The sequence below is a fragment of the Gopherus evgoodei genome, chromosome 6 (genome assembly GCF_007399415.2).
Source record: "Gopherus evgoodei ecotype Sinaloan lineage chromosome 6, rGopEvg1_v1.p, whole genome shotgun sequence".
Classification (NCBI taxonomy): Eukaryota; Metazoa; Chordata; order Testudines; family Testudinidae; genus Gopherus; species Gopherus evgoodei.
The window spans coordinates 136,374,714-136,398,270 of NC_044327.1; the positions used below are offsets into that span (position 1 = coordinate 136,374,714).

At 56.4% G+C, this 23,557-nt stretch overlaps 1 protein-coding gene across 2 annotated transcripts in view; it reads right to left on the reverse strand.

Moving 5' to 3' along the window:
- TMEM8B (transmembrane protein 8B) overlaps positions 1-23,557 on the reverse strand; it is a 46,187-nt gene that overhangs the window by 9,836 nt on the left and 12,794 nt on the right. Inside the window, exons 4-11 of one of the 2 annotated variants that reach the window (XM_030566718.1) lie at positions 20,832-20,965; positions 20,096-20,367; positions 16,224-16,570; positions 15,441-15,537; positions 14,817-14,940; positions 3,595-3,737; positions 2,629-2,807; positions 1,133-1,279 (exon numbers count right to left, since the gene is read on the reverse strand). In XM_030566718.1, coding sequence (XP_030422578.1) covers positions 1,133-1,279; positions 2,629-2,807; positions 3,595-3,737; positions 14,817-14,940; positions 15,441-15,537; positions 16,224-16,570; positions 20,096-20,367; positions 20,832-20,965 — 1,443 coding nt within the window. The remainder of the gene's footprint in view (positions 1-1,132; positions 1,280-2,628; positions 2,808-3,594; positions 3,738-14,816; positions 14,941-15,440; positions 15,538-16,223; positions 16,571-20,095; positions 20,368-20,831; positions 20,966-23,557) is intronic. The other variant, XM_030566719.1, reaches the window with a different exon arrangement.

The following is a 23,557-nucleotide window of genomic DNA, read 5'->3' on the forward strand; positions in this document are numbered from 1 at the left end:
GCTCTGGCGTTCCTCGACCCCCCCTCCAAGCAGGTCTCCAGCCCCGCGGTGTGCTCTGGCGTTCCCCGACCCCCCCTCCAAGCAGGTCTCCTTCCCTGCGGTGTGCTCTGGCGTTCCCCGACCCCCCCTCCAAGCAGGTCTCCTTCCCCGCGGTGTGCTCTGGCATTCCCCGACCCCCTCTCCAAGCAGGTATCCAGGCCTGCAGTGTGCTCTGGCGTTGCCCGACCCCCCCTCCAAGCAGGTATCCAGCCCCGCGGTGTGCTCTGGCGTTCCCCGACCCCTCCTCCAAGCAGGTATCCAGCCCTGCGGTGTGCTCTGGCGTTCCCCGACCCCCCCTCCAAGCAGGTCTCCTTCCCCGCGGTGTGCTCTGGCGTTCCCCGACCCCCCCTCCAAGCAGGTATCCAGCCCTGCGGTGTGCTCTGGCGTTCCCCAACCCCCCTTCAAGCAGGTCTCCTTCCCCGCGGTGTGCTCTGGCGTTCCCCGACCCCCCCCCCCCAAGCAGGTCTCCTTCCCCGCGGTGTGCTCTGGCGTTCCCCGACCCCCCCTCCAAGCAGGTATCCAGCCCCGCGGTGTGCTCTGGCGTTCCCCGAACCCCCCTCCAAGCAGGTATCCAGCCCCGCGGTGTGCTCTGGCGTTCCCCAACCCCCCCTCCAAGCAGGTCTCCTTCCCCGCGGTGTGCTCTGGCGTTCCCCGACCCCCTCTCCAAGCAGGTATCCAGCCCTGCGGTGTGCTCTGGCGTTCCCCGACCCCCCTTCAAGCAGGTCTCCTTCCCCGCGGTGTGCTCTGGCGTTCCCCGACCCCCCCTCCAAGCAGGTATCCAGCCCCACGGTTTGCTCTCGCGTTCCCCGAACCCCCCTTGAAGCCGCCCAACAGCGCTGCAGTGTGGCCACATCTAACACCACTTGCAGCGCTGGTTGCTGTAAGTGTGGCCACTCTGCAGCGCTGGCCCTATACAGCTGTACTAATACAGCTGTAACAACCAGCGCTGCAAAATTTTAGATGTAGACATGGCCTGAGAGGCGGAGAAACCCCAGCCTGGGGCTGTGACCGCCCTGTTTAAGCAATTGGTCCTGAGCTGGCACTCTCAGTTGGGTCCCGCCAGAACCACATCATCACAGCCGCCCCCTCTCACCTGCTTGGCGAGGGGCTGGAGCCGCGCCATGGCGATGACGGTGACCCAGACAGACATGAGGGACCCGAGGAAGTCGCAGAATTGCAGCACATCGTACTCCATGATGCAGAACACGGCGATGCCCGGCTGGTCGCAGGCGTGATAGAACTGGGGAGAGACCGCGGCTCAGCCCCCCACTGCCTGCCCCTGCCCCTGCCCCTGCACAGCCCCCCGGCGGGCAGCCCCCCACCGCCTCCCCCTGCCCCTATCCAGCCCCCTGGCAGGCAGCCCCCCAGCACCTCCCTCTGCCCCTGCTCAGCCCCCCGGCGGGCAGACACCCACCACCTCCCCCTGCTCCTATCCAGCCCCCTGGCAGTCAGCCCCCCACCGCCTCCGTCTGCCCCTGCTCAGCCCCCCGGCGGGCAGCTCCCCACCGCCTTCCCCTGTCCCTACCCAGCCCCCTGGCAGGCAGCCCCCCATTGCCTCCCCCTCCCCAGCCCTCCCAGCGGGCAGCCGCCCATCACCTCCCCCAGCCCCTTCTCAGCCCACGACTGCCTCCCCCACCGGCTCCTCCTGCCCAGCCCCTCACTGCCCGTCCCCCGCCCAGCTCTGGGTGAAGCCCGTCCCCCGCCCATGCCCGGCTCTGGGTAAGGCCCGTCCCCTGTCCCACGCCCGGCTCTGGGCGAAGCCCGTCCCCCGCCCACTCCCAGCTCTGGGCGAAGCCCGTCCCCCATCCCACCCCCGACTCTGGGCGAAGCCCGTCCCCGCCCATGTCTGGCTCTGGGTAAGGCCCGTCCCCCGTCCCATGCCCGGCTCTGGGCGAAGCCCGTCCCCCATCCCACGCCCGGCTCTGGGCGAAGCCCGTCCCCCGTCAAGCCCGTCCCCCGCCCACGCCCGGCTCTGGGCGAAGCCCGTCCCCTGTCCCACCCCCGACTCTGGGTGAAGCCCGTCCCCGCCCATGTCTGGCTCTGGGTAAGGCCCGTCCCCTGTCCCATGCCCGGCTCTGGGTAAGGCCCGTCCCCACCCATGCCCGGCTCTGGGTAAGGCCCGTCCCCACCCATGCCTGGCTCTGGGTAAGGCCCGTCCCCCGTCCCACGCCCGGCTCTGGGCGAAGCCCGTCCCCCGTCCCACGCCCGGCTCTGGGCGAAGCCCGTCCCCCGTCCCACGCCCGGCTCTGGGGGGAGCCCGTCCCCTGTCCTACGCCCGGCTCTGGGGGGAGCCCGTCCCCCGTCCCACGCCCGGCTCTGGGCGAAGCCCGTCCCCCGTCAAGCCCGTCCCCCGCCCACGCCCGGCTCTGGGCGAAGCGCGTCCCCCGCCCACGCCCGGCTCTGGGGGGAGCCCGTCCCCCGTCCCACGCCCGGCTCTGGGCGGAGCCCGTCCCCCGTCAAGCCCATCCCCCGCCCACGCCCGGCTCTGGGGGGAGCCCGTCCCCCATCCCACGCCCGGCTCTGGGCGAAGCCCGTCCCCCGCCCACGCCCGGCTCTCCCAGCGCAGGAGGCGCCGCGGCCCCGACTCACGGTGGAGAAGAACATGGTGAAGACGTAGACCGAGGCCTCGAGCAGGTAGCGGCTGCGCAGGGCGATGGCCACGGGCGGCAGGAACATGAGGTTGCTGAGGCAGAGCAGCAGCGTGGCCAGGAGCTGGAAGCCGTAGGAAAAGGCCTCGGCGCTGTCCGTGCAGCCCCAGCCGTTCCAGCCTGCGGCGAGGGCCCGTCAGCCGGGGTGGGGGGGGGCCGTGCCGCAGGCTGTGGGGTCCCAGGCCTGCCTCGGCAACACCGCGGCTTAGGGAGGGGGGCTGCCAGGCTGGGGGTCCTGGGGCCACACGGAGGTACCAGGGCTGGGAGTGACAGACACTCCAGCCACACGGCTCAGCCGGGGGGGAAGGGGGGGTCAGTCCTGGCTCCCAGACGATGGCCCCAGGGGGCTTTGCCAGTACTAGTGTGAGTGGGCACGGGGGTGACGTGCTGCCGGGGGCCGATCCTAGACTCTGTGGAGCTGCCCTGGGAGGCTGCCCCCATCCACCCCCACCTCCCTCACCTGCCCCCATTGCCTTCCCTCATCCACCCCCACCTCCCTCACCTGCCCCATCCCCTCACCTGCCCCCATTGCCTTCCCTCATCCACCCCCACCTCCCTCACCTGCCCCATCCCCTCACCTGCCCCCATTGCCTTCCCTCATCCACCCCCACCTCCCTCACTGCCCTGCCCCATCCCCTCACCTGCCCCATTGCCTTCCCTCATCCACTCCCACCTCCCTCACTGCCCTGCCCCATCCCCTCACCTGCCCCCATTGCCTTCCCTCATCCACCCCCACCTCCCTCACTGCCCTGCCCCATCCCCTCACCTGCCCCCACTGCCTTCCCTCATCCACCCCCACCTCCCTGAGCTGCCCCATCCCCTCACCTGCCCCCACTGCCTTCCCTCATCCACCCCCACCTCCCTCACTGCCCTGCCCCATCCCCTCACCTGCCCCCACTGCGCTCACCTGCTTTGCACTCGCAGGCCGCGTACAGGTAGTTGTTGGTGCGAAGCAGCTTGCACTGGCCGTAGGGGCCGCAGTCGTCGATGCAGGGGGAGAGGTAGGTCCGTAAATACACCTCCGCTGTCACGTTAGCGCAGGGCTCGAACCTGCCACACACAGCCTGGCGTCAGCGTGGGGGAGGAGACAGGAGCGGTACAGGGGACACGAGACTCATGCGACAGACGCTGCCACGCCCCTGGTCTCCCCATGCCCAGCCCCCTAAGCCTGCCAGACGTCGGGTGCCAGGGCCAGGCCACGGGCACCACACCACCGCACAGCACCTGCCAGAGATCCCAAGTCAATGAGTCACCCACCACCAGCCAGCAGGGCCCCAAACCCACGCTGACGCCGCCTGGCTCTGGCACTGACCTCAGACAGACGCACGGGGACAGAGACCTACACTCAGAGGCTTTGTCTTTCCTGGGAGGAAAGGATATCTCCAGCCCTGTGTGACGGTATTAATATGAACTGTGACCGTACAGGATCAGAGGGGTGCTCGTGTTAGCCTGGAGCTGTAAAACGCGACAGAGTCCTGTGGCACCTTATAGACTAACAGACGCATTGGAGCATGAGCTTTCGTGGGTGAATACCCACTTCGTCAGATGCATGTAGTGGAAATTTCCAGGGGCAGGTATATATATGCAGGCAAGCCAGAGATAATGAGGTTAGTTCAGTCAGGGAGGATGCGGCCCTGTTCTAGCAGTTGAGGTGTGAAAACCAAGGGAGGAGAAACTGGTTCTGTAGCTGGCAAGCCATTCACAGTCTTTGTTTAATCCTGAGCTGATCGTGTCAAATTTGCGATGAACTGAAGCTCAGCAGTTTCTCTTTGAAGTCTGGTCCTGAAGTTTTTTTGCTGCAGGATGGCCACCTTAAGGTCTGCTATAGTGTGGCCAGGGAGGTTGAAGTGTTCTCCTACAGGTTTTTGTATGTTGCCATTCCTAATATCTGATTTGTGTCCGTTTATCCTTTTCCGTAGAGACTGTCCAGTTTGGCCGATGTACATAGCAGAGGGGCATTGCTGGCATATGATGGCGTATATTACATTGGTGGACGTGCTGGTGAATGAACCGGTGATGGTGTGGCTGATCTGGTTAGGTCCTGTGATGGTGTCGCTAGTGTAGATATGTGGGCAGAGTTGGCATCGAGGTTTGTTGTGTGGATTGGTTCCTGAGCTAGAGTTACTATGGTGCGGTGTGCAGTTGCTGGTGAGAATATGTTTCGGGTTGGCAGGTTGTCTGTGGGCGAGGACTGGCCTGCCACCCAAGGCCTGTGAAAGTGTGGAATCATTGTCCAGGATGGGTTGTAGATCCCTGATGATGCGTTGGAGGGGTTTTAGCTGGGGGCTGTATGTGATGGCCAGTGGAGTCCTGTTGGTTTCTTTCTTGGGTTTGTCTTGAAGTAGGAGGCTTCTGGGTACATGTCTGGCTCTGCTGATCTGTTTCCTTATTTCCTCGTGTGACGAACTGGGAATGTTCTTAATGTTTTCTCTGAATACTGTGTTGGTGCCTCAGTGTCCCCTAGGCAGCTCTGAAGTATCTAGGTGGTGGGATAAGGGTGTGTGATTGCTGCAGAGCAAAGGGCCAGTGCACCTAAATGCCTGGCACTCTGTCTCCTGGCAACTGATGGCCTGGGCCCCTCCCCTGCAAAGGTGCCAGCTGAAGGTGTTGGAGACAGATCAGGTGACCTCCTGGCCCGGGAAAGGGGCTGAGCAGAGAGGAGGGGCTGGGGGGGTTTGTTAGTCTGTAGCTGGCTGGGGACGAGGAGTGAAGTGCAGACGTGGGGGTCTGGCTCACTGCCCCCCAGAATGGACCCGGCCGAGGGGTCCGGTTCGCTGTACCTACAAGCTCTGTTTTAGACCCCGTTCCTGTCATCGAATAAACCTCTGTGTTACTGGCTGGCTGAGAGTTACGTCTGACTGCGAAGTGGGGGTGCAGGACCCTGTGGCTTCCCCAGGACCCCATTGGGACGGGCTCGCTGTGGGAAGCGCACAGAGGGGCAGAGGATGCTGAATGCTCCAAGGAGAGACCCAGGAGGTGAAGACGTGTGAGCTTCTTGCCCTGAACAAGTCTGCTCCAAGGGAGAGGAGGCTCCCCAAAGTCCTCACTACCTTGGTGGGGAGCAGTTCCAGAGCATCGCCTCGTGCAGGTATCGTAGTTTTGAGAATGCTTGGTGAAGATTTTGTAGGTGTTGGTCTCTGTCTGAGGGGTTGGAGCAGATGCGGTTGTACCTCAGTGTGACATTATGAGTGTAACTGCTAAGGAAAGAAATCCTCCTGGTAATCTGTGCAGCAGTTTGGTACAACTGAAGGGTGTGAAAGTGATTTAATCAAAGAAGTTTCAGTTCCTAACAGCCAGAAATTTTCTGTTGTGAATGGATCCACTGACTTTCCTTTTGAAAGATCCAGTGTGGGGAGCTTTGAGAAGGTCTCAGATGGAGTGAAAGCTGTTAAGAAAGTAGAGCAGCCCTATAACCACGTGGCTGTGTGTGGCCAGCTTGTTGGGAGGACAATGGTGTTGAAACAGGAATGTCTCCATGCTGATTCTGGAGTGAGCAGTCTGTGCTTCAGGGTCTGAGGACAGATTTGGTTACTGGTGTTTCAGAGCAAAACCGTTTTTTGGTCGAATGCTTGAGGATGCAGGGGAAAGCAAGCAAACTCTCACCCTCAGGCTATTTGGATTTGTGTGGTAAGACAGGGTCCAGCCTTGGAATTGGTAGCAGCTGAAAATTTAAAAGCTAGTGTCTGTGTTGATGCAAATTATTTGGCTGGCAGGGAGAAGAAAGACTTTCTAATAGCTGTTAGCATAGAGAGCCCACCTCATCAGCCGGTGAATTCTGTTAAGCAAGAGAAATCAGGGTTTAATCCTGCAGGACAAGAAGGGAAGAGAAAACTGAATTTTGCAAAGGGAAGCCAAAAGTTAACCCTAAAATTCCCAAACTCCAATGGTATTGAGCCAAAGGTGTGGCATGACAAACATGATTGTAGATGGACACTTGTAGTGAATTTGTTGTTATTGCTAATGGTGATTTTTGTAACTAATATGTTGCTATTTCCAAGAACTGTAAAAATGTACAATGTGCCTAATCTTTTGGAAAATCCCTTGAACGTGTTGAAAGTGATACATAAGAACACATCTTATGTTTAAAGGCCTTGTAATGCTAATGTTGCACTGTTAATGCCTGTAAACAGTGTTAGAACTTTTCACAAGAGAAAAAACATTTCAGACTTGATGTGTTGTATAAAAAGGGAAACTGAGGCACACTATCATATTGCTTCCATGGCTAAATGCTAAAATTCTTGTACTGTGAACAACATTAATATCTATGTTGATTTGATGTTAATTGGGTTCCAAACATTTGCTAGAGCTTGTACAGATAAAATAGCTAGTTTCTTTAGCTCTTGGCAAGATTACATGAAACATAAAGGAATCATTTTGCAAAAGCAGATCCAATCCACTATTGTTCTAACTAAGTGTACCTTGAGTTTGTAAAGAGATTCAATCATGTTATTAAACATAAGTTTGGTAAACCACTTCTGTTATACATTGATATGACTTCTAACCCAGTATAAGCTGTAATGAGACAGAACCCAGGATGGGGAGCTTTCGGGATGCAGTCAGGATGTTGTGTCATCCCTTCCTGCATCAATTTTGTGTTGGGGGTGTGACGTTATGAGTGTAATATAATATTTCATTGGAAGGTGACAGGGCCAGAAAGAGTTAATTAACTCAGACTGACCTGACCCATGAGTGAACTGTAGAAACTGGTTAGGAAGATATATAAATGAATAGAGCACTGAAATGCAAGTCTGCATTGTTAAAGGTAAAAGGGTAGATGTTTGCTCAGGTCTTGTGATGTAAGCAAACAAGTCTTGTCTATTGCTATAGTTTTAATTCAAAGATCAAAAAAGGAATATTAACATTTAGGAAGATACTTGAGTGCAATAGTATTATTGTCTGTGTGTCTCTTTGAAGGTTGTGGTAACCTGTGTCTGAACTGTTTAATGGATAAATTACCCTGTGCTAATTGCCAGGATGTCTGGAAGGAGAGTTGAGCCTATTGTTTTCTCAGGCCAAAAGGCTGCTGGAAATGTATAAGAAGCCTGGGACACGATCCTGCTTCATCTCAGATCTGCTTTGGGTTTCAAGAGGGGGAAACCTTAAGCTACAAGGATTGAGATCCCCAGTCACTGACTGGAGCCACCCTGAATATGGACATTGGACTGTAACCTCTGGACTATTTCTGAAAGGACTTTGGGCAACTACAAGCTCATCTCTACTGTGCATCTGAACCTCAAGAACTGAATTCAAGTCTGTCTGTATATTGATCTTTTAACCAACGCTCTCTCTCTTTTCTTTTTTAATAAATTTTAGTTTAGTTAATAAAAAGTGGCTAATAGTATGTAGTTTGGGTAAGATCTAAGTTATAATTGGACCTGGGTGTGTGGCTGATCCTTTAGGATTGGAAGAACCTTTTCTTTTATATGGTGAGATAAGATTTTCAGGAATCATTATCATATATAACAGGTGTGTCTGGATGGGGGCCTGCGGCTGGGCACTTCAAGGGAACTGCATGGTTTGGACTTCTAAGTGACCAGTGAGGTACTATAGAAGCTGTTTTCTGCTGGTTGGTAAATCTAACTATTGGAATAACCACCAGCGTTTGGGGTTTGTCTGCCCTGTTCTGTTTGCAGTTTATCCTGATTGAGTGACCTCAGCTGGCTCCCACGGGCAGCAGCGTCACACTCAGTGCCTGGCTGTAGACAATGGATCGTGTGGTGTGTCCAGGATGGAAGCTGGAGGTATAGTGGTCGATGGGTTTTCGGTATAGGGTGGTGTTAACGTGACCGTCACTTATTTGCACCGTGGTGTCTAGGAAGTGGACCTCCCGTGTAGATTGGTCCAGGCTGAGGTTGATGGTGGGGTGGAAGCTGTTGAAATCGTGGTGGAATTTTTCCAGTCTCCTTCCCATGGGTCCAGATGATGAAGATGTCATCAATGTAGCGTAGGTAGAGAAGGGGCGTGAGTGGACGAGAGCTGAGGAAGCGTAGTTCCAGGTCAGCCATAAAAATGTTGGCATATTGTGGGGCCATGCGGGTGCCCAAAGTGGTGCCACTGATTTGGAGATATATATTGTCATCAAATTTGAAATAATTGTGGGCGAGGATAAAGTTACAGAGCTCAGCAACAAGTTGTGCTGTGGCATCATCAGGGATACTGTTCCTGATAGCTTGTATTCCATCTGTGTGTGGGATGTTGATTTTAACAAATAGGGAGGACCTCGCTGAGAATTTGAAAGTAGAAGGAAGCTTGGGTGAAAGTGATCATGAAATCATAGAGTTTGCAATTCTAAGGAAGGGTAGAAGGGAGTGCAGCAAAATAGAGACAATGGATTTCAGGAAGGTGGATTTTGGTAAGCTCAGAGAGCTGATAGGTCAGGTCCCATGGAAATCAAGACTGAGGGGAAAAACAACTGAGGAGAGTTGGCAGTTTTTCAAAGGGACACTATTAAGGGCCCAAAAGCAAGCTATTCCGCTGGGTAGGAAAGATAGAAAATGTGGCAAAAGACCAGCTTGGCTTAACCACGAGATCTTGCATGACCTACAAAATAAAAAGGAGTCATATAAAAAATGGAAACTAGGTCAGATTACAAAGGATGAATATAGGCAAACAGCACAGGAATGCAGGGGCAAGATTAGAAAGGCAAAGGCACAAAATAAGCTCAAACTAGCTATGGGAATAAAGGGAAACAAGAAGACTTTTTATCAGTACATTAGAAGCAAGAGGAAGACCAAGGACAGGGTAGGCCCACTGCTCAATGAGGAGGGGGAAACAGTAACAGGAGACTTGGAAATGGCAGAGATGCTTAATGACTTCTTTGTTCCAGTCTTCACTAAGAAGTCTGAAGGAACGTCCAATATAGTGAATGCTTACGGGAAGAGGGTAGGTTTAGAAGATAAAATAAAAAAAGAGCAAGTAAAAAATCACTTAGAACTAAGTTAGATGCCTGCAAGTCACCAGGGCCTGATGAAATGCATCCTAGAATACTCAAGGAGTTAATAGAGGAGGTATCTGAGCCTATAGCTCTTATCTTTGGAAAATCATGGGAGACGGGAGAGATTCCAGAAGACTGGAAAAGGGCAAACATAGTGCCCATCTATAAAAAGGGAAATAAAAACAACCCAGGAAACTACAGACCAGTTAGTTTAACTTCTGTGCCAGGGAAGATAATGGACCCAATAATTAAGGAAATCATCTGCAAACACTTGGAAGGTGGTAAGGTGATAGGGAATAGCCAGCATGGATTTGTAAAGAAGAAATCTTGTCAAACCAATCTGATAGCTTTCTTTAATAGGATAACGAGTCTTGTGGATAAGGGAGAAGCGGTGGATGTGGTATACCTAGACTTTAGTAAGGCATTTGATATGGTCTCGGATGATATTCTTATCAATAAACTAGGCAAATACAATTTAGATGGGGCTAAGGTGGGTGCATAACTGGCTGGATAACAGTACTCAGAAAGTAGTTATTAATGGTTCCCAATCCTGCTGGAAAGGGGTTGTCCACAGGGGTCTGTTTTGGGACTGGCTCTGTTCAATATCTTCATCAACAACTTAGATGTTGGCAAAGAAAGTACGCTTATTAAGTTTGCAGATGATACCAAACTGGGAGGGATTGCAACTTCTTTGGAGGACAGGGTCAAAATTCAAAATGATCTAGACAGATTGGAGAAATGGTCTGAGGTAAACCGGATGAAGTTTAACAAAGACAAATGCAAAGTGCTCCACTTAGGAAGGAACAATCAGTTTCACACATACAGAATGGGAAGAGACTGTCTAGGAAGGAGTACGGCAGAAAGAGATCTGGGGACTAGGGGTCATAGTGGACCACAAGCTAAATATGAGTCAACAGTGTGATACTGTTGCAAAAAAAGCAAACATGATTCTGGGATGCATTAACAGATGTGTTGTAAACAAGACACGAGAAGTCATTCTTCCGCTTTACTCTGCGCTGGTCAGGCCTCAGCTGGAGTATTGTGTCCAGTTGTGGGCACCGCATTTCAAGAAAGATGTGGAGAAATTGGAGAGGGTCCAGAGAAGAGCAACAAGAATGATTAAAGGTCTAGAGAACATGACCTATGAAGGAAGGCTGAAGGAATTGGGTTTGTTTAGTTTGGAAAAGAGAAGACTGAGAGGGGACGTGATAGCAGTTTTCAGGTATCTAAAATGGTGTCATCAGGAGGAGGGAGAAAACTTGTTCACTTTAGCCTCTAATGATAGAACAAGAAGCAATGGGCTTAAACTGCAGCAAGGGAGATTTAGGTTGGACATTAGGAAAAAGTTCCTAACTGTCAGAGTGGTTAAACACTGGAATAAACTCCCTAGGGACGTTGTGGAATATTTAAGAGTAGGTTAGATAAATGTCTATCAGAGATGGTCTAGACAGTATTTGGTCCTGCCATGAGGGCAGGGGACTGAACTCGATGATCTCTCGAGGTCCCTTCCAGTCCTAGAATCTATGAATCTATGTTTGTGTAGAGAGCTTCCACATACCTGGTGGCTAGAATGATATTTTCTGGAAGATCACCAATGCATTGTAGTTTTCTCAGGAAATCAGTGGTGTCATGGAGAAGGCTGGGAGTGCTGGTGGCGTAGGGTCTGAGTAGAGAGTCCACATGTCAGGATAGCAGCAAAGAGTCCTGTGGCACCTTACAGACTAACAGATGTTTTGGAGCATGAGCTTTCGTGGGTGAATACCCGCTTTGTCATGCATCTGAGGAAGTGGGTATTCACCCACGAAAGCTCATGCTCCAATACATCTGTTAGTCTATAAGGTGCCTGTCATAAACAGATAGTAGGAGTTAATAGAACAGAAGTACTTTATATCTCTTTTGCCTGTAAAGGGTTAACAAGTTCTATAAGCCTGGCTGTTATCTGACCAGAGGAGCAATCAGGGGACAGGACACTTTCAAATCTTGAGGGAGGGAAGTTTGTGTGTGTGCTGTTAGTGTTTGGTTTTTGTTCTCTCTGGGTTCTGAGAGGGACCAGACGTGCAACCAGGTTTCTCTCCAATCTCTCTGATACAGGCTCTTATAAGTTCAGAATAGTGAGTACTAGGTAGATAAAGCGAGTTAGGCTTATGGTTGTTTTCTTTATTTGCAAATGTGTATTTGGCTGGAAGGATTTTAATTTGTACTTGTATACTTAGGCTGGGAGGGTATTCCCAGTGTCTATAGCTGAAAGACCCTGTAACATATTCCATCTTAAATTTACAAAGATAATTTTTACTGTTTTTTCTCTCTTTAATTAAAAGTTTTTTGTTTAAGAACCGGATTTTTTTTTTTATTCTAGTGAGACCCCAGGGGACGGGGTCTGGATCCACCAGGGAATTGGTGGGGAGAAAGGAGGGAAGGGGGAGAGAGAGGTTAATTTTCTCTCTGGGTTAGGATTACTGTCTCTCTCAGGGAGAGTCTGGGAGAGGGAGAGAGAAGGAGGGGGGAAGGTGAATTTTCCTCTCTGTTTAAGATTCAAGGAGTTTGAATCACAGTGATCTTCCAGGGTAACCCAGGGAGGGGAAGAGGTGAGGTAAAGGGTTTACTTTCCTCGTGTTAAGATCCAGAGGGTCTGGGTCTTAGGGTCCCCAGGGAAGGTTTTGGGGGGACCAGAGTGTAGCAGGCACTGGAATTCCTGGTTGGTGGCAGCGCTACAGGTTCTAAGCTGGTAATTGAGCTTAGAGGAATTCATGCTGGTACCCCATCTTTTGGATGCTAAGGTTCAGAGTGGGGAATTATACCATGACAGTGCCACAGGACTCTTTGCTGCTTTTACAGATCCAGACTAACACAGCTACCCCTCTGATAATTGATATCAGGATAGTACTTCATGAGAGTGCCAATGCCCGAGATGATGGGGCGTCCAGGATTTCCGGGTTTGTGGATCTTGGGTAGTAGATAGAATAACCCTGGTCGGGGCTCTAGGGGTATGTTGATTTGTTCCGGTGTTAGTGTAGAGAGTGTCCTGAGTAGATGTTGCAGTTTCTTAGTGTATTCCTCAGTGGGATCTGAGGGAAATGGCCTGTAGAATTTGGTATTGGAGAGTTGTCTGGCGGCCTCCTTTTGGTAGTCAGACCTGTTCATGATGACAACGGCACCTCCTTTATCAGCCTCTTTGATGATAATGTCAGGGTGGTTTCTGAGGCTGTGGATGGCATTGCGTTCTGCACAGCTTAGGTTGTGAGGCAAGCGATGTTGTTTTTCCACAATTTCTGCCTGTGCATGTCAGTGGAAGCATTCAATGTATAGGCCCAGACTGTCGTTTTGACTGTGAATGGCTAGCCGACTACAAAAGCAGTTTCTCCTCCCTTGGTGTTCACACCTCAACTGCTAGAACAGGGCCTCATCCTCCCTGATTGAACTGACCTCGTTATCGCTATACTGATGCTTGCCTGCATATTTATACCTGTCTCTGGAACTTTCCATTACATGCATCCGATGAAGTGGGTATTCACCCACGAAAGCTCATGCTCCAAAACGTCTGTTAGTCTATAAGGTGCCACAGGACTCTGTCGCTTGTGAGTGTATAGATCATTGTTCCAACCCAGGTCATATAGTGGCACCAAATCTTGTACAATGGAGGTCAAGTGAGGTGTCTCAGACAAGGTTCTGGGTTGCTGGTTATGATTGTGCTGTCTGGGTGCATGTATCGTTTTTGTATTTAAAGTTATAAGTATTGGCTCTATCCTGTCTGTATTTCACACTTGTGCTGTGCTTCTGGGTGACACCTCAGACAAGTGGGTGTTAGCTCTGCCTGGCCTGCTTGATGGCCCATTAAGGACCATCAGCTAATGCAACTGACCCATTGAGAGAAGCAGATACACCTGGTGGTTCAGCAGGGCAGGGACCTGCCTATGGACAGAACTCAGGTTTTTCCAGGCCACGTGCTGGGTAGTTTGCGATTGGGACAAAGGAAGCAGAGGCCACATGGCAAGAGGCTATAAAAGGCAGCTGCATCTCATCCACCTGGTCTTCAATCCTGCTTCTTACCTCTGGAGGGACTTTGCTACAAACTGAAGTTCTGAACAAAGGACTGAATGACCCTCCCAGCTGGGGGTGTTCTCCAGAGACTTGATTTGAACCTGCAGTTTACTCCATCACTGCTACAAGCCTGAACTAAGAACTTTGCCATCACTGTATGGAATTGATTCCATTTAACCAATTCTAGCTCTCATCTCTATCTTTTTCCTTTTATGAATAAACCTTTAGATTTTAGACTCTAAAGGATTGGCAACAGCGTGATTTGTGGGTAAGATCTGATTTGTATATTGACCTGAGTCTGGGGCTTGGTCTTTTGGGATCAGGAGAACCGTTTTCTTTTATTGGCGTTTTGGTTTCATTAACCATTCATCCCCAGGATGAGTGGCACTGGTGGCGACACTGGGAGACTGGACTGTCTAAGGGAATTGCTTGTGTGAGGTGTGGTTGGCCAGTGGGGTGAGACTGGCACGCACAGGCTGGCTGTAGAGTTGCTCTGCAGTGATGGCTGTTTGGACCCATCGCTCTAGCTGGTGGGGGCTCCAAGGAAGAGCAGGTGCCCAGGGGGACAACTGGGCCAAGGGGGGGGGGCTGTCAGGGGGGACCCTGGGAAGCCAGCCTGGCACAGGTCCTGGGATGCTGTAGAAGCCAGGCTGGGCTGTGGCCCTCAGGGTGGCTGGGCAGTCACTGGCAGACCCAGCTGTTTTCCCCACTGCTCGGAGTAAGCAGCGCTGTGGGGTTGGGCAGCCAGGCAGCACACCCCCGGCTCCCAGCCCCCGACGGCCCTGCCGGCTCAGCACGTGCCCGGAGCCCAGGCCCGCCCTGGCAGAGGGAGAGGGGCAGGGCTCCCCACGGGGCGGCCCCACTGGAGGCAGGCACAGCCAGCTCTGAGCTGCCACTCGGCTCCACGGGCCAGTTCAAGTAGCCAAGTACAAAAAGGCCCAGAGAGTCCCCCAGCCCCCACCCTCTTGCCAGAGCCGCCCCGCCAAATGCCCCCTGCCCATGGGCCATCCCCCGCTGTGAGCCTAGGGGCAGCGGATCCCACTGCACCCTGAGCTGCAGCTCACACCCCTGAGCTCCACCCCAGCCCCTCTCCATGCCCCAGTGCCCCCTAGTGCCAGCCCAGCCGCGGCGCGGCCCCTGGCGTGGGGCTCCCTTACCCATGCTCCGCGGCGCACAGCGAGCGCAGGCTCAGGTACCAGCTGCCCGTCTGGGGGTAGGGGATCCGTACGCGGGCCAGGCTGGCCGTGCTGTTGGCAGACAGCAGGAATCCAGCCAGGGACCCTGCAGGGGGCAAGCGGCAGTGAGCAGGGGCTGGGGTGCAGGACCTCCCTGCTCTGTCCTGGCAGCCCCACAGGGGCCATGGAAAGGGAGGAGCCCTGGGGCCATGTGGGCAATGCTGTGCGGGGGGGAGTCCCCCACTCCCCGTCATGCCGCGTCTCTCAACCCAGGCCCCTCCCCGCCTGTGGGGTGTGGGGCAGCCCACGCTGTAGTGATGGAGCCCAGCTACACCCAGAACCGCTCCGAGCTCTCCCCCCACGCAGCAGTCGGGGTGTCACTGGGGCCGGCTGGGAACACCTTTCACTGAACCAGAGCCGCTGGCTGCAGACGGCTCTGCCTCCACACGGGCTGTTCGGAGTTAGCTGGCCTGGTCTAAGCCAGTGACCCCCTCCTGCTCCAGCCCCTCACCTGCAGCGCCCCCCGCTGGGCACCCCGACAGCCCCAGGCCCACCCCTCTGGCACCACCTACTGGGGAGCGTGGAGGTGGGCGCAGGCAGCCTCACCTGTCTCACAGGTAACAGACGCGTTGTCTCCTGCCATCAGCGGGACCCCGTGGGTCAGACACCCAAAGACCGTCACGTTCTCCCCCCGCAGGGATGACTGAACGGGACAGAGCCCAGCAGTGAGTTCCTGACACTCCAGCCTGGGCCCCCCACAGCTCTGACACTGCCGCCTATCCCTGAGCCACAGCCCCCCTCATCCCAGCCCCGGGCACCCCATAACCCCACAGCTCTGCTGCTGACCCCCATCCCTGAGCCACAGCCCCCTCATCCCAGCCCTGGGCACCCCATAACCCCACAGCTTTGACACTGCCCCCCATCCCTGAGCCACAGCCCCCCCATCCCAGCCCCGGGCACCCCATAACCCCACAGCTCTGCTGCTGACCCCCATCCCTGAGCCACAGCCCCCCCATCCCAGTCGTGGGCTCCCCACAACCCCACAGCTCTGCCGCTGTCACCCAATCCCAACCCACAGCCTCCCCCATCCCAGTCCCGGGCTCCCCACAACCCCACAGCTCTGCTGCTGACCCCCATCCCTGAGCCACAGCCCCCCCATCCCAGTCGTGGGCTCCCTACAACCCCACGGCTCTGCTGCTGCCACCCAACCCCAACCCACAGCCTCCCCCATCCCAGTCCCGGGCTCCCCACAACCCCACAGCTCTGCCGCTGCCCCTAAACCTTGAGCCATAGCCCCCGCATCCCAGCCCCGGGCACCCCGCAGCCCTGCCAATGCCCCAGCCCCTGAGCCATGCTGCCCTGCCCTCGCCGTGGGAGGGGGTCACTCACCACATTGAGTTTGAGCTCCAGGTTGAGCACCCCCCCGCTGTCCAGCACTGGCAGCAGGCTGATGCCGAAGACCGCGGGCCGGTCGGGCGGCACCGAGACGTTGGGCCCGAAGAAGATGTAGAAGTGGACAGAAAAGGTGTCCAGCTCATTGCGCAGTGTGGGCCGGATGGGCCAGCAGCGCTCGCCAGGGGGTGGCACAGCTGGCGGCGGCTGGGTGCTGTTCGGCGCCACGGAGGGCAGGATCTCCCCCAGTGACAGGCTGACCAAGGCTCCGAAGGACTGGGGCATGTTCATGGCAGCAGCGGGGAGCAGGACAGGCGCCCGGGACAGGCCGGGCCTGGAGCAGTCTGCAGGGGACAAGAGCAGTGCCATCACCGGGCTGCCCTCCCTGCCAGCCTCAGCACGTGCCCTTCTGACACCCTGGCCCCATCCCTGCCCCCGGGCGAGTCTCTCTTCCCAGAGAGTCTCAGGCCAGAAAGTGCTGCTGTGACCAATCTCCCCCAGCATCACCCAGGCCAGGGACCCACCCACCCCTGTGCTAACCCCTGGGCATATCTCTCAGAAACCAGCTGTGACATTATGAAGGTTGTGACATTACTGACATGAATTCAGACTGTATAGACCATGGTTGCAACCAAAGTCCTGTAGTGGCACCAAATTTTGTATAAAGGGGTTCAAATAAGGTTTTTAAGACAAGGTTATGGTTTTCGGGTTATAATTATTCTGTCTATATGTGTGTATCACATATGTGTGTAGCTGAAGTTATAAGTATTGGCTCTATACTGTCTGTATTTCAAACTTGTGCTGTGCTTCTGGGTGACATCCCAGACAAGTTGGTGTTAGCTCTGTCTAGCCTGCTTGATGGCCCATTACGGACCATCAGGTACACAATTGACCCATGGAAAGAAGGCAGATACGCCTTGTAACTCAGCAGTGTGTGCAGGGACTTGCCCATGTGAATCCAGAATCCATGTTGCTGTAATTTTCCACAATGAGAACAAAGTATCAGAGGGGTAGCCGTGTTAGTCTGGATCTGTAAAAGCAGCAAAGAATCCTGTGGCACCTTATAGACTAACAATGAGAACAAAGAGGTTCTTACACCTGGAAGAGCCTATATAAGGCTAATGCCTCATCTCCGTCTTGTCTTCAATCCTGCTTCCTACCTCTGGAGGGACTTTACTACAAACTGAAGCTCTGCACAAAGGACTGATGACCCATCCCAGACGGGGATGTACTCCAGAGACTTGATTTGAACCTGCAGTTTATTCCATCACTGCTACAAGCCTGAACTGAGAACTTTGCCATCACTGTACGGAATTGATTCCATTTAACCAATTCTAGCTCTCATCTCTATCTTTTTCCCTTTATGAATAAACCTTTAGATTTTAGATGCTAAAGGACTGGCCACAGCGTGATTTGTGGGTAAGATCTGCTGTGTATATTGACCTGGGTCTGGGTCTGGGGCTTGGTCCTTTGGGATCGAGAGAACCGTTTTCTTTTACTGGGGTGTTGGTTTTCATAACCATTCATCCCCAGGACGACTGGGACTGGTGGTGATACTGGGAGACTGGAGTGTCTAAGGCAGGGGTCCGCAACCTTTCAGAAGTGCTGTGCCGAGTCTTCATTTATTCACTCTAATTTAAGGTTTCGCGTGTCAGTAATACATTTGAACGTTTTTAGAAGGTCTGCTTCTATAAGTCTATAATATAGAACTAAACTATTGTTAAAGCAGCAAAGAGTCCTGTGGCATCTTATAGACTAACCGATGTTTTGGAGCATGAGCTTTCGTGGGTGAATACGAATGCATCTGAGGAAGTGGGTATTCACCCACGAAAGCTCATGCTCCAATACATCTGTTAGTCTATAAGGTGCCACAGGATTCTTTGCTGCTTTTACAGATCCAGACTAACACGGCTACCCCTCTGATACTAAACTATTGTTGTATGTAAAGTAAATAAGGTTTTTTAAATGTTTAAGAAGCTTCATTTAAAATTAAATTAAATTGCAGAGCCCCCCGGACCGGTGGCCAGGACTCGGGCAGTGTGAGTGCCACTGAAAATCAGCTCGTGTGCCGCCTTCCGCACCCGTGCCATAGGTTGCCTACCCCTGGTCTAAGGAAATCGCTTGTTTGACTTGCGGTTAGCCAATGAGGTGAGACCAAAGTCCTCTTTGGCTGGCTGGTTTGGTTTGCCTTGGTGTGCACAGAAACCCCAGCCTTGGGCTGTAACTGCCGTGCTCTGAGCAATTTGTCCTGAACTGGGACTCTCAGCTCTATATTGATCTTTTAACCAACACTCTCTCTCTTTTTTTTTTTAATAAATTTTAGCTCAGTTAATAAGAATTGGCTCTAAGCATGCATTTTGGGTAAGATCTAAGTTATCATTTGACCTGGGTGTGTGGCTGATCCTTTGGGATTGGAAGAATCTTTTCTTTTATATGATGAGATAAGATTTTCAGGAATCATCATCGTATCTGACATGTGTGTCTGGACGAAGGCCTGAGGCTGGGCACTCTAAGGGAACTGCATGATTTGAACTTCTGAGTAACCAGAGAGGTGCTGCAGAAGCTGTTCTGTGCTGGCTGGTAAATCTAGGTATTGGAATAACCACCAGCGTTTGGGGTTTGTCTGCCCTGTTCTGTTTGCAGTTCACCCTAATTGAGTGACCTCAGTTGGCTCCCATGGGCAGTATCGTCACACCAGCCAATCTGGATTTCACAACTGTCAGGGATGGAGACACCACCCCAGCCCTTGTGGAGTTGTTCCAGTATGTTAATGACTCCGTTTCCCTGGGGAGGGCTCTGCCTGGCTGGTGGGGGTGGGGGTGGCTGCGTTTGCTGCTAGGATGCAATGTCAGGCATTGGGATGAAGTGGGCTTTCTTGGTGATTTTTTTTTTTTAGGATGCCTGTGTGTGCCTCAGTTTCCCCCTACACTTGCATGGCTACCCTTTGGGGGGAAGGATTGCGTTTGCTCTCAGGGCAGGCTAAGAGACATGGAGGGGAGGAGTGTCGCCAGGCTGACTGAGCTGGAGACCCCCTAGCAATGGAGGATCTGTCACCAGGCCCCCAAGGACCCAGAGGAGGACGATTTCCTCTCTCTCCGTGGGGAAGCAGAGCTCAGACCCCAGCTCAGAACAAAGGAGTGGGGGACGGGAGGTGACCGTAGGACCATCACCAGGGAACTGACAGAGGAGGGCCAGAGAGAGACACGAGCTGGAACATGGGCTCACCACAGCCTGGAGGGCGAATTGCTCTGGGCTCAGGTGCTTCACCCTTCAATTCCCTGCGCTACTCTCCGGGCTGCCCAGGCCGTGCCAGGCGACGGACAGACCCGACCGAGCGCTGCTGGGCCCTGCACAGGGGACATGTCTCTCCCAGAGTCTGGCTGGCAGGCAGGGCTCTGGGGGCTCCATCTCACAGGGGACAGGGCTGGGGGCTCCCTGGGAGAAGAGAGGGGCCCCGTGGGGGTCTGGCACAAGGAAGAGTCCCTCCAGGAAAGCTGGGGCCACAGCCCTGGTGCTGAGGTGACTTGAGCACCTGGCAGAGGGTGGGGGGGGGGGTGCGGAGAGCTGCTTCGTGAAGCTGGTTCTGCTGCCAGCAAAGACAGAGCTGGTGCTGCCCACACCCGCTCTCAGACATGGCCTGCCCAGCCCAAGTTCAGTGCTGGGAGAGAACCCAGGCATCCTGGCTTTCAGCCCCCACCCGACACCCTCCCAGAGCCAGGCGAGAACCCAGGAGCCTGGGCGGGGGCCTCTGTGCACAGGGGCCCAACCCCCACCCCCTGGACTCTAGTGGGGGCTGCAGAGGGTCAGGTCCTGGGGCCCTGGGGTGGTTCCCCTGCCAGTCGCCCCACGGCCTGCCCCACGGCTCTCACCTGTGAGCTGCACGGTGAGCTGGAAGTGGATGGGGCCCGGCACTCCCAGCGCCTTCTCCAGCAGCACATAGTACCAGTGTTGCCAGAGGGGCAGCTCCAGCGCCAGCTGGCAAGGTGCCCGCTCCCGGCAGTCCAGCCCGCTGGAGTTGTGCAGCGGGGGGGCCTTGGCTCGCACCGTCAGCCAGAGCGGGCAGCCCGCGGCGCTGTGGTTCCCGGCCCGGCAGCCCAGCACCTGCACCAGCACCCGCAACGTGTGGCTGGGCACGAAGACCCTGCAGAGGAGGGGAGCGTCAGCACCGTGGGGCCCCCATGGCGAGACTGGCACTGTCCCCCCAGAGACCATGTGCCCAGCGCCAGGAGCCAGGCCCCCTCCTATGGGCCACACACAACCCAGGACGTTCCCACGCCACCCGCTCCTGCCCCACCCCTTTGGCATGGGAGCCGGGGCCCTGTAACCTCCAGGCAGCGGGAGTTTAGACTGAGTCTGCCCATGGGGGAAACCACTCGGGGCAAGGCATCCCCTGAGAATGGGGAGGGGGCTCAATGATCTGCTGCTGCCGCCCCCCCAAAGGAGGGGCCACCTTCACCGCCGGCTAGGCGCAGTTATTGGGAGGGGCAGGAAGTGGGGAGATCCCCTGCCACTGAAGGGGACCCCAGCCTCAGCCCCAAGCAGGGAGCTGGGAGAGCCCCCGGCGCAGAGCAGTGACCCCCCAGCAGGGCCCCCCAACCCCCTCACTTGTAGAGGCTGGAGCGGTTGTGGGGCGCGATGGTCTGGGTGCTGACATAGCCGGGGTACAGCACGGCGATCCCCACGAGGCGCTGCACGATGAGCTGGGGCTGAAACAGGTACTGGCACTCCTCATACAGACCCTGGGGTGAGGGGGGGCCATCAGAGCGGGGCTGGGCACCGAGCCTTCCCACCCCCTCACGGCCAGGTCTGGGCACCCCGAGCCCTCCCCCACCAGCCTCCCCACCCCTTCACGGCCAGGTCTGGGCACCCCGAGCCCTCCCCCACCGACTTCCCCACCCCCTCACGGCCAGGCCTGGGCACCCCGAGCCCTCCCCCACCAGCCTCCCCACCCCCTCACGGCCAGGTCTGGGCACCCCGAGCCCTCCCCCACCAGCCTCCCCACCCCCTCACGGCCAGGTCTGGGCACCCCGAGCCCTCCCCCACCAGCCTCCCCACCCCCTCACGGCCAGGTCTGGGCACCCCGAGCCCTCCCCCACCGACTTCCCCACCCCCTCACGGCCAGGTCTGGGCACCCCGAGCCCTCCCCCACCAGCCTCCCCACCCCCTCACGGCCAGGTCTGGGCACCCCGACCCCTCCCCCACCGACTTCCCCACCCCCTCACGGCCAGGTCTGGGCACCCCGACCCCTCCCCCACCGACTTCCCCACCCCCTCACGGCCAGGTCTGGGCACCCCGAGCCCTCCCCCACCAGCCTCCCCACCCCTTCACAGCCAGGTCCGGGCACCCCGAGCCCTCCCCCATCGTCTTCCCCACCCCTTCACAGCCAGGTCCGGGCACCCCGACCCCTCCCCCACCGACTTCCCCACCCCCTCACGGCCAGGTCTGGGCACCCCGACCCCTCCCCCACCGACTTCCCCACCCCCTCACGGCCAGGTCTGGGCACCCCGAGCCCTCCCCCACCAGCCTCCCCACCTCTTCACAGCCAGGTCCGGGCACCCCGACCCCTCCCCCACCAGCCTCCCCACCTCTTCACAGCCAGGTCCGGGCACCCCAACCCCTCCCCCACTGACTTCGCCACCCCCTCACGGCCAGGTCTGGGCACCCCGAGCCCTCCCCCACCAGCCTCCCCACCCCTTCACGGCCAGGTCTGGGCACACCGAGCCCTCCCCCACCAGCCTCCCCACCCCTTCACAGCCAGGTCCGGGCACCCCGAGCCCTCCTCCATCGGCCTCCCCACCCCTTCACCCCGAGCCCTCCCCCATCGGCCTCCCCACCCCCTCATGGCCAGGTCCGGGCACCCTGAGCCCTCCCCCATCGGCCTCCCCAGCCCCTCATGGCCAGGTCTAGGCACCCTGACCCCTCCCCCACCGACTTCCCCACCCCCTCACGGCCGGATCTGGGCACCCTCGACCCCTCCCCCACCACCCTCCCCACCCCCTCATGGCCAGGTCTGGGCACACTGAATCCTCCCCCACCAGCCTCCCCACCCCTTCACAGCCAGGTCCGGGCACCCAGAGCCCTTCCCCATCGGCCTCCCCATCCCCTCATGGCCAGGTCTGGGCACCCCGAGCCCTCCCCCACCAGCCTCCCCACCCCTTCACAGCCAGGTCCGGGCACCCCGAGCCCTCCCCCACCAGCCTCCCCACCCCTTCACAGCCAGGTCCGGGCACCCCGAGCCCTCCCGCATCGGCCTCCCCACCCATTCACGGCCGGATCTGGGCACCCTCGACCCCTCCCCCACTGGCCTCCCCACCCCCTCACGGCCAGGTCCGGGCACCCCGAGCCCTCCCCCATCGGCCTCCCCACCCCCTCATGGCCAGATCTGGGCACCCCCGACCCCTCCCCCACCAAGCCTCCGCACCCCTTCACGGCCAGGTCTGGGCACCCCACTCCCCCACCATCTCACAGCCAGGTCTGGGCACCCCTCCCCCTCACGGCCAGAACTGGGCACCCCCATCCCCACCAGCCTCGCCACTCCCTCACAGCCAGATCCGAGAGCCCTGCCCTGCAGTCTGCTGTAACAAAGTGGTAATTCTGCATGTTGTGAATGAATACGGTGTGCGCCTCAGTTTCCCCTCTGTGCTGCATGTGTAACTAGGTGGTGGCAAAAGGTGATTTATTCTTGCAGGTGTGGCTGCCGCCTGGCTCAGACCATGGCCTGGACATTTTGTAACCCAGCAACTGCCGGCCCTGGGGCCCACCCTCTGCAAGAGGCCAGGTGCCCGTAACTAGCTGGAGAACAAAGAGCCGAGGGGGAAGCCAGGTGACCTGACTTGCCCAGGAAAGAGCCCATGGGACGGCGGAGAGGAACGATGGTGGTTAGTGCCTGGCCCGCGGGAAGCAGGACACATGCTCCTGGATGGGGACTCGAGGGGGTCAGGAGGACTTGGGGCTTTGCTGTAACGTTCCAGTCGCTGCTCAGCACTGTCTGCACGTGTCCCAGACAGTCAGGACCCACCCTGCTGCTGCCCCGCTGGCTGGGAGTCACTGCAGGCAGGAGCTCGGGGGGCTCTGCTCCCTTTGGGGGTGCAGCCTCCCCAAGGGGGCCAGTCCAGTGCTGGAGACTCTGAGAGTCGGTCCCAGGAGGGGACTGAGGGGCTGACCCCAGTGAGAGTGTGACCCTCGGGGGGCTGACACACTGAAGGGGTCTGCCTGGGACTGTTCCAGAGCCTGCAGCTCCGTGACCCCTGGCCTCTCTGCAGGGTCCTTCCCATGGGGCTCATCTTTCCATGACCAGCAGGGACTCCCAGCCCTTCTCCTGGGGCTGGGCC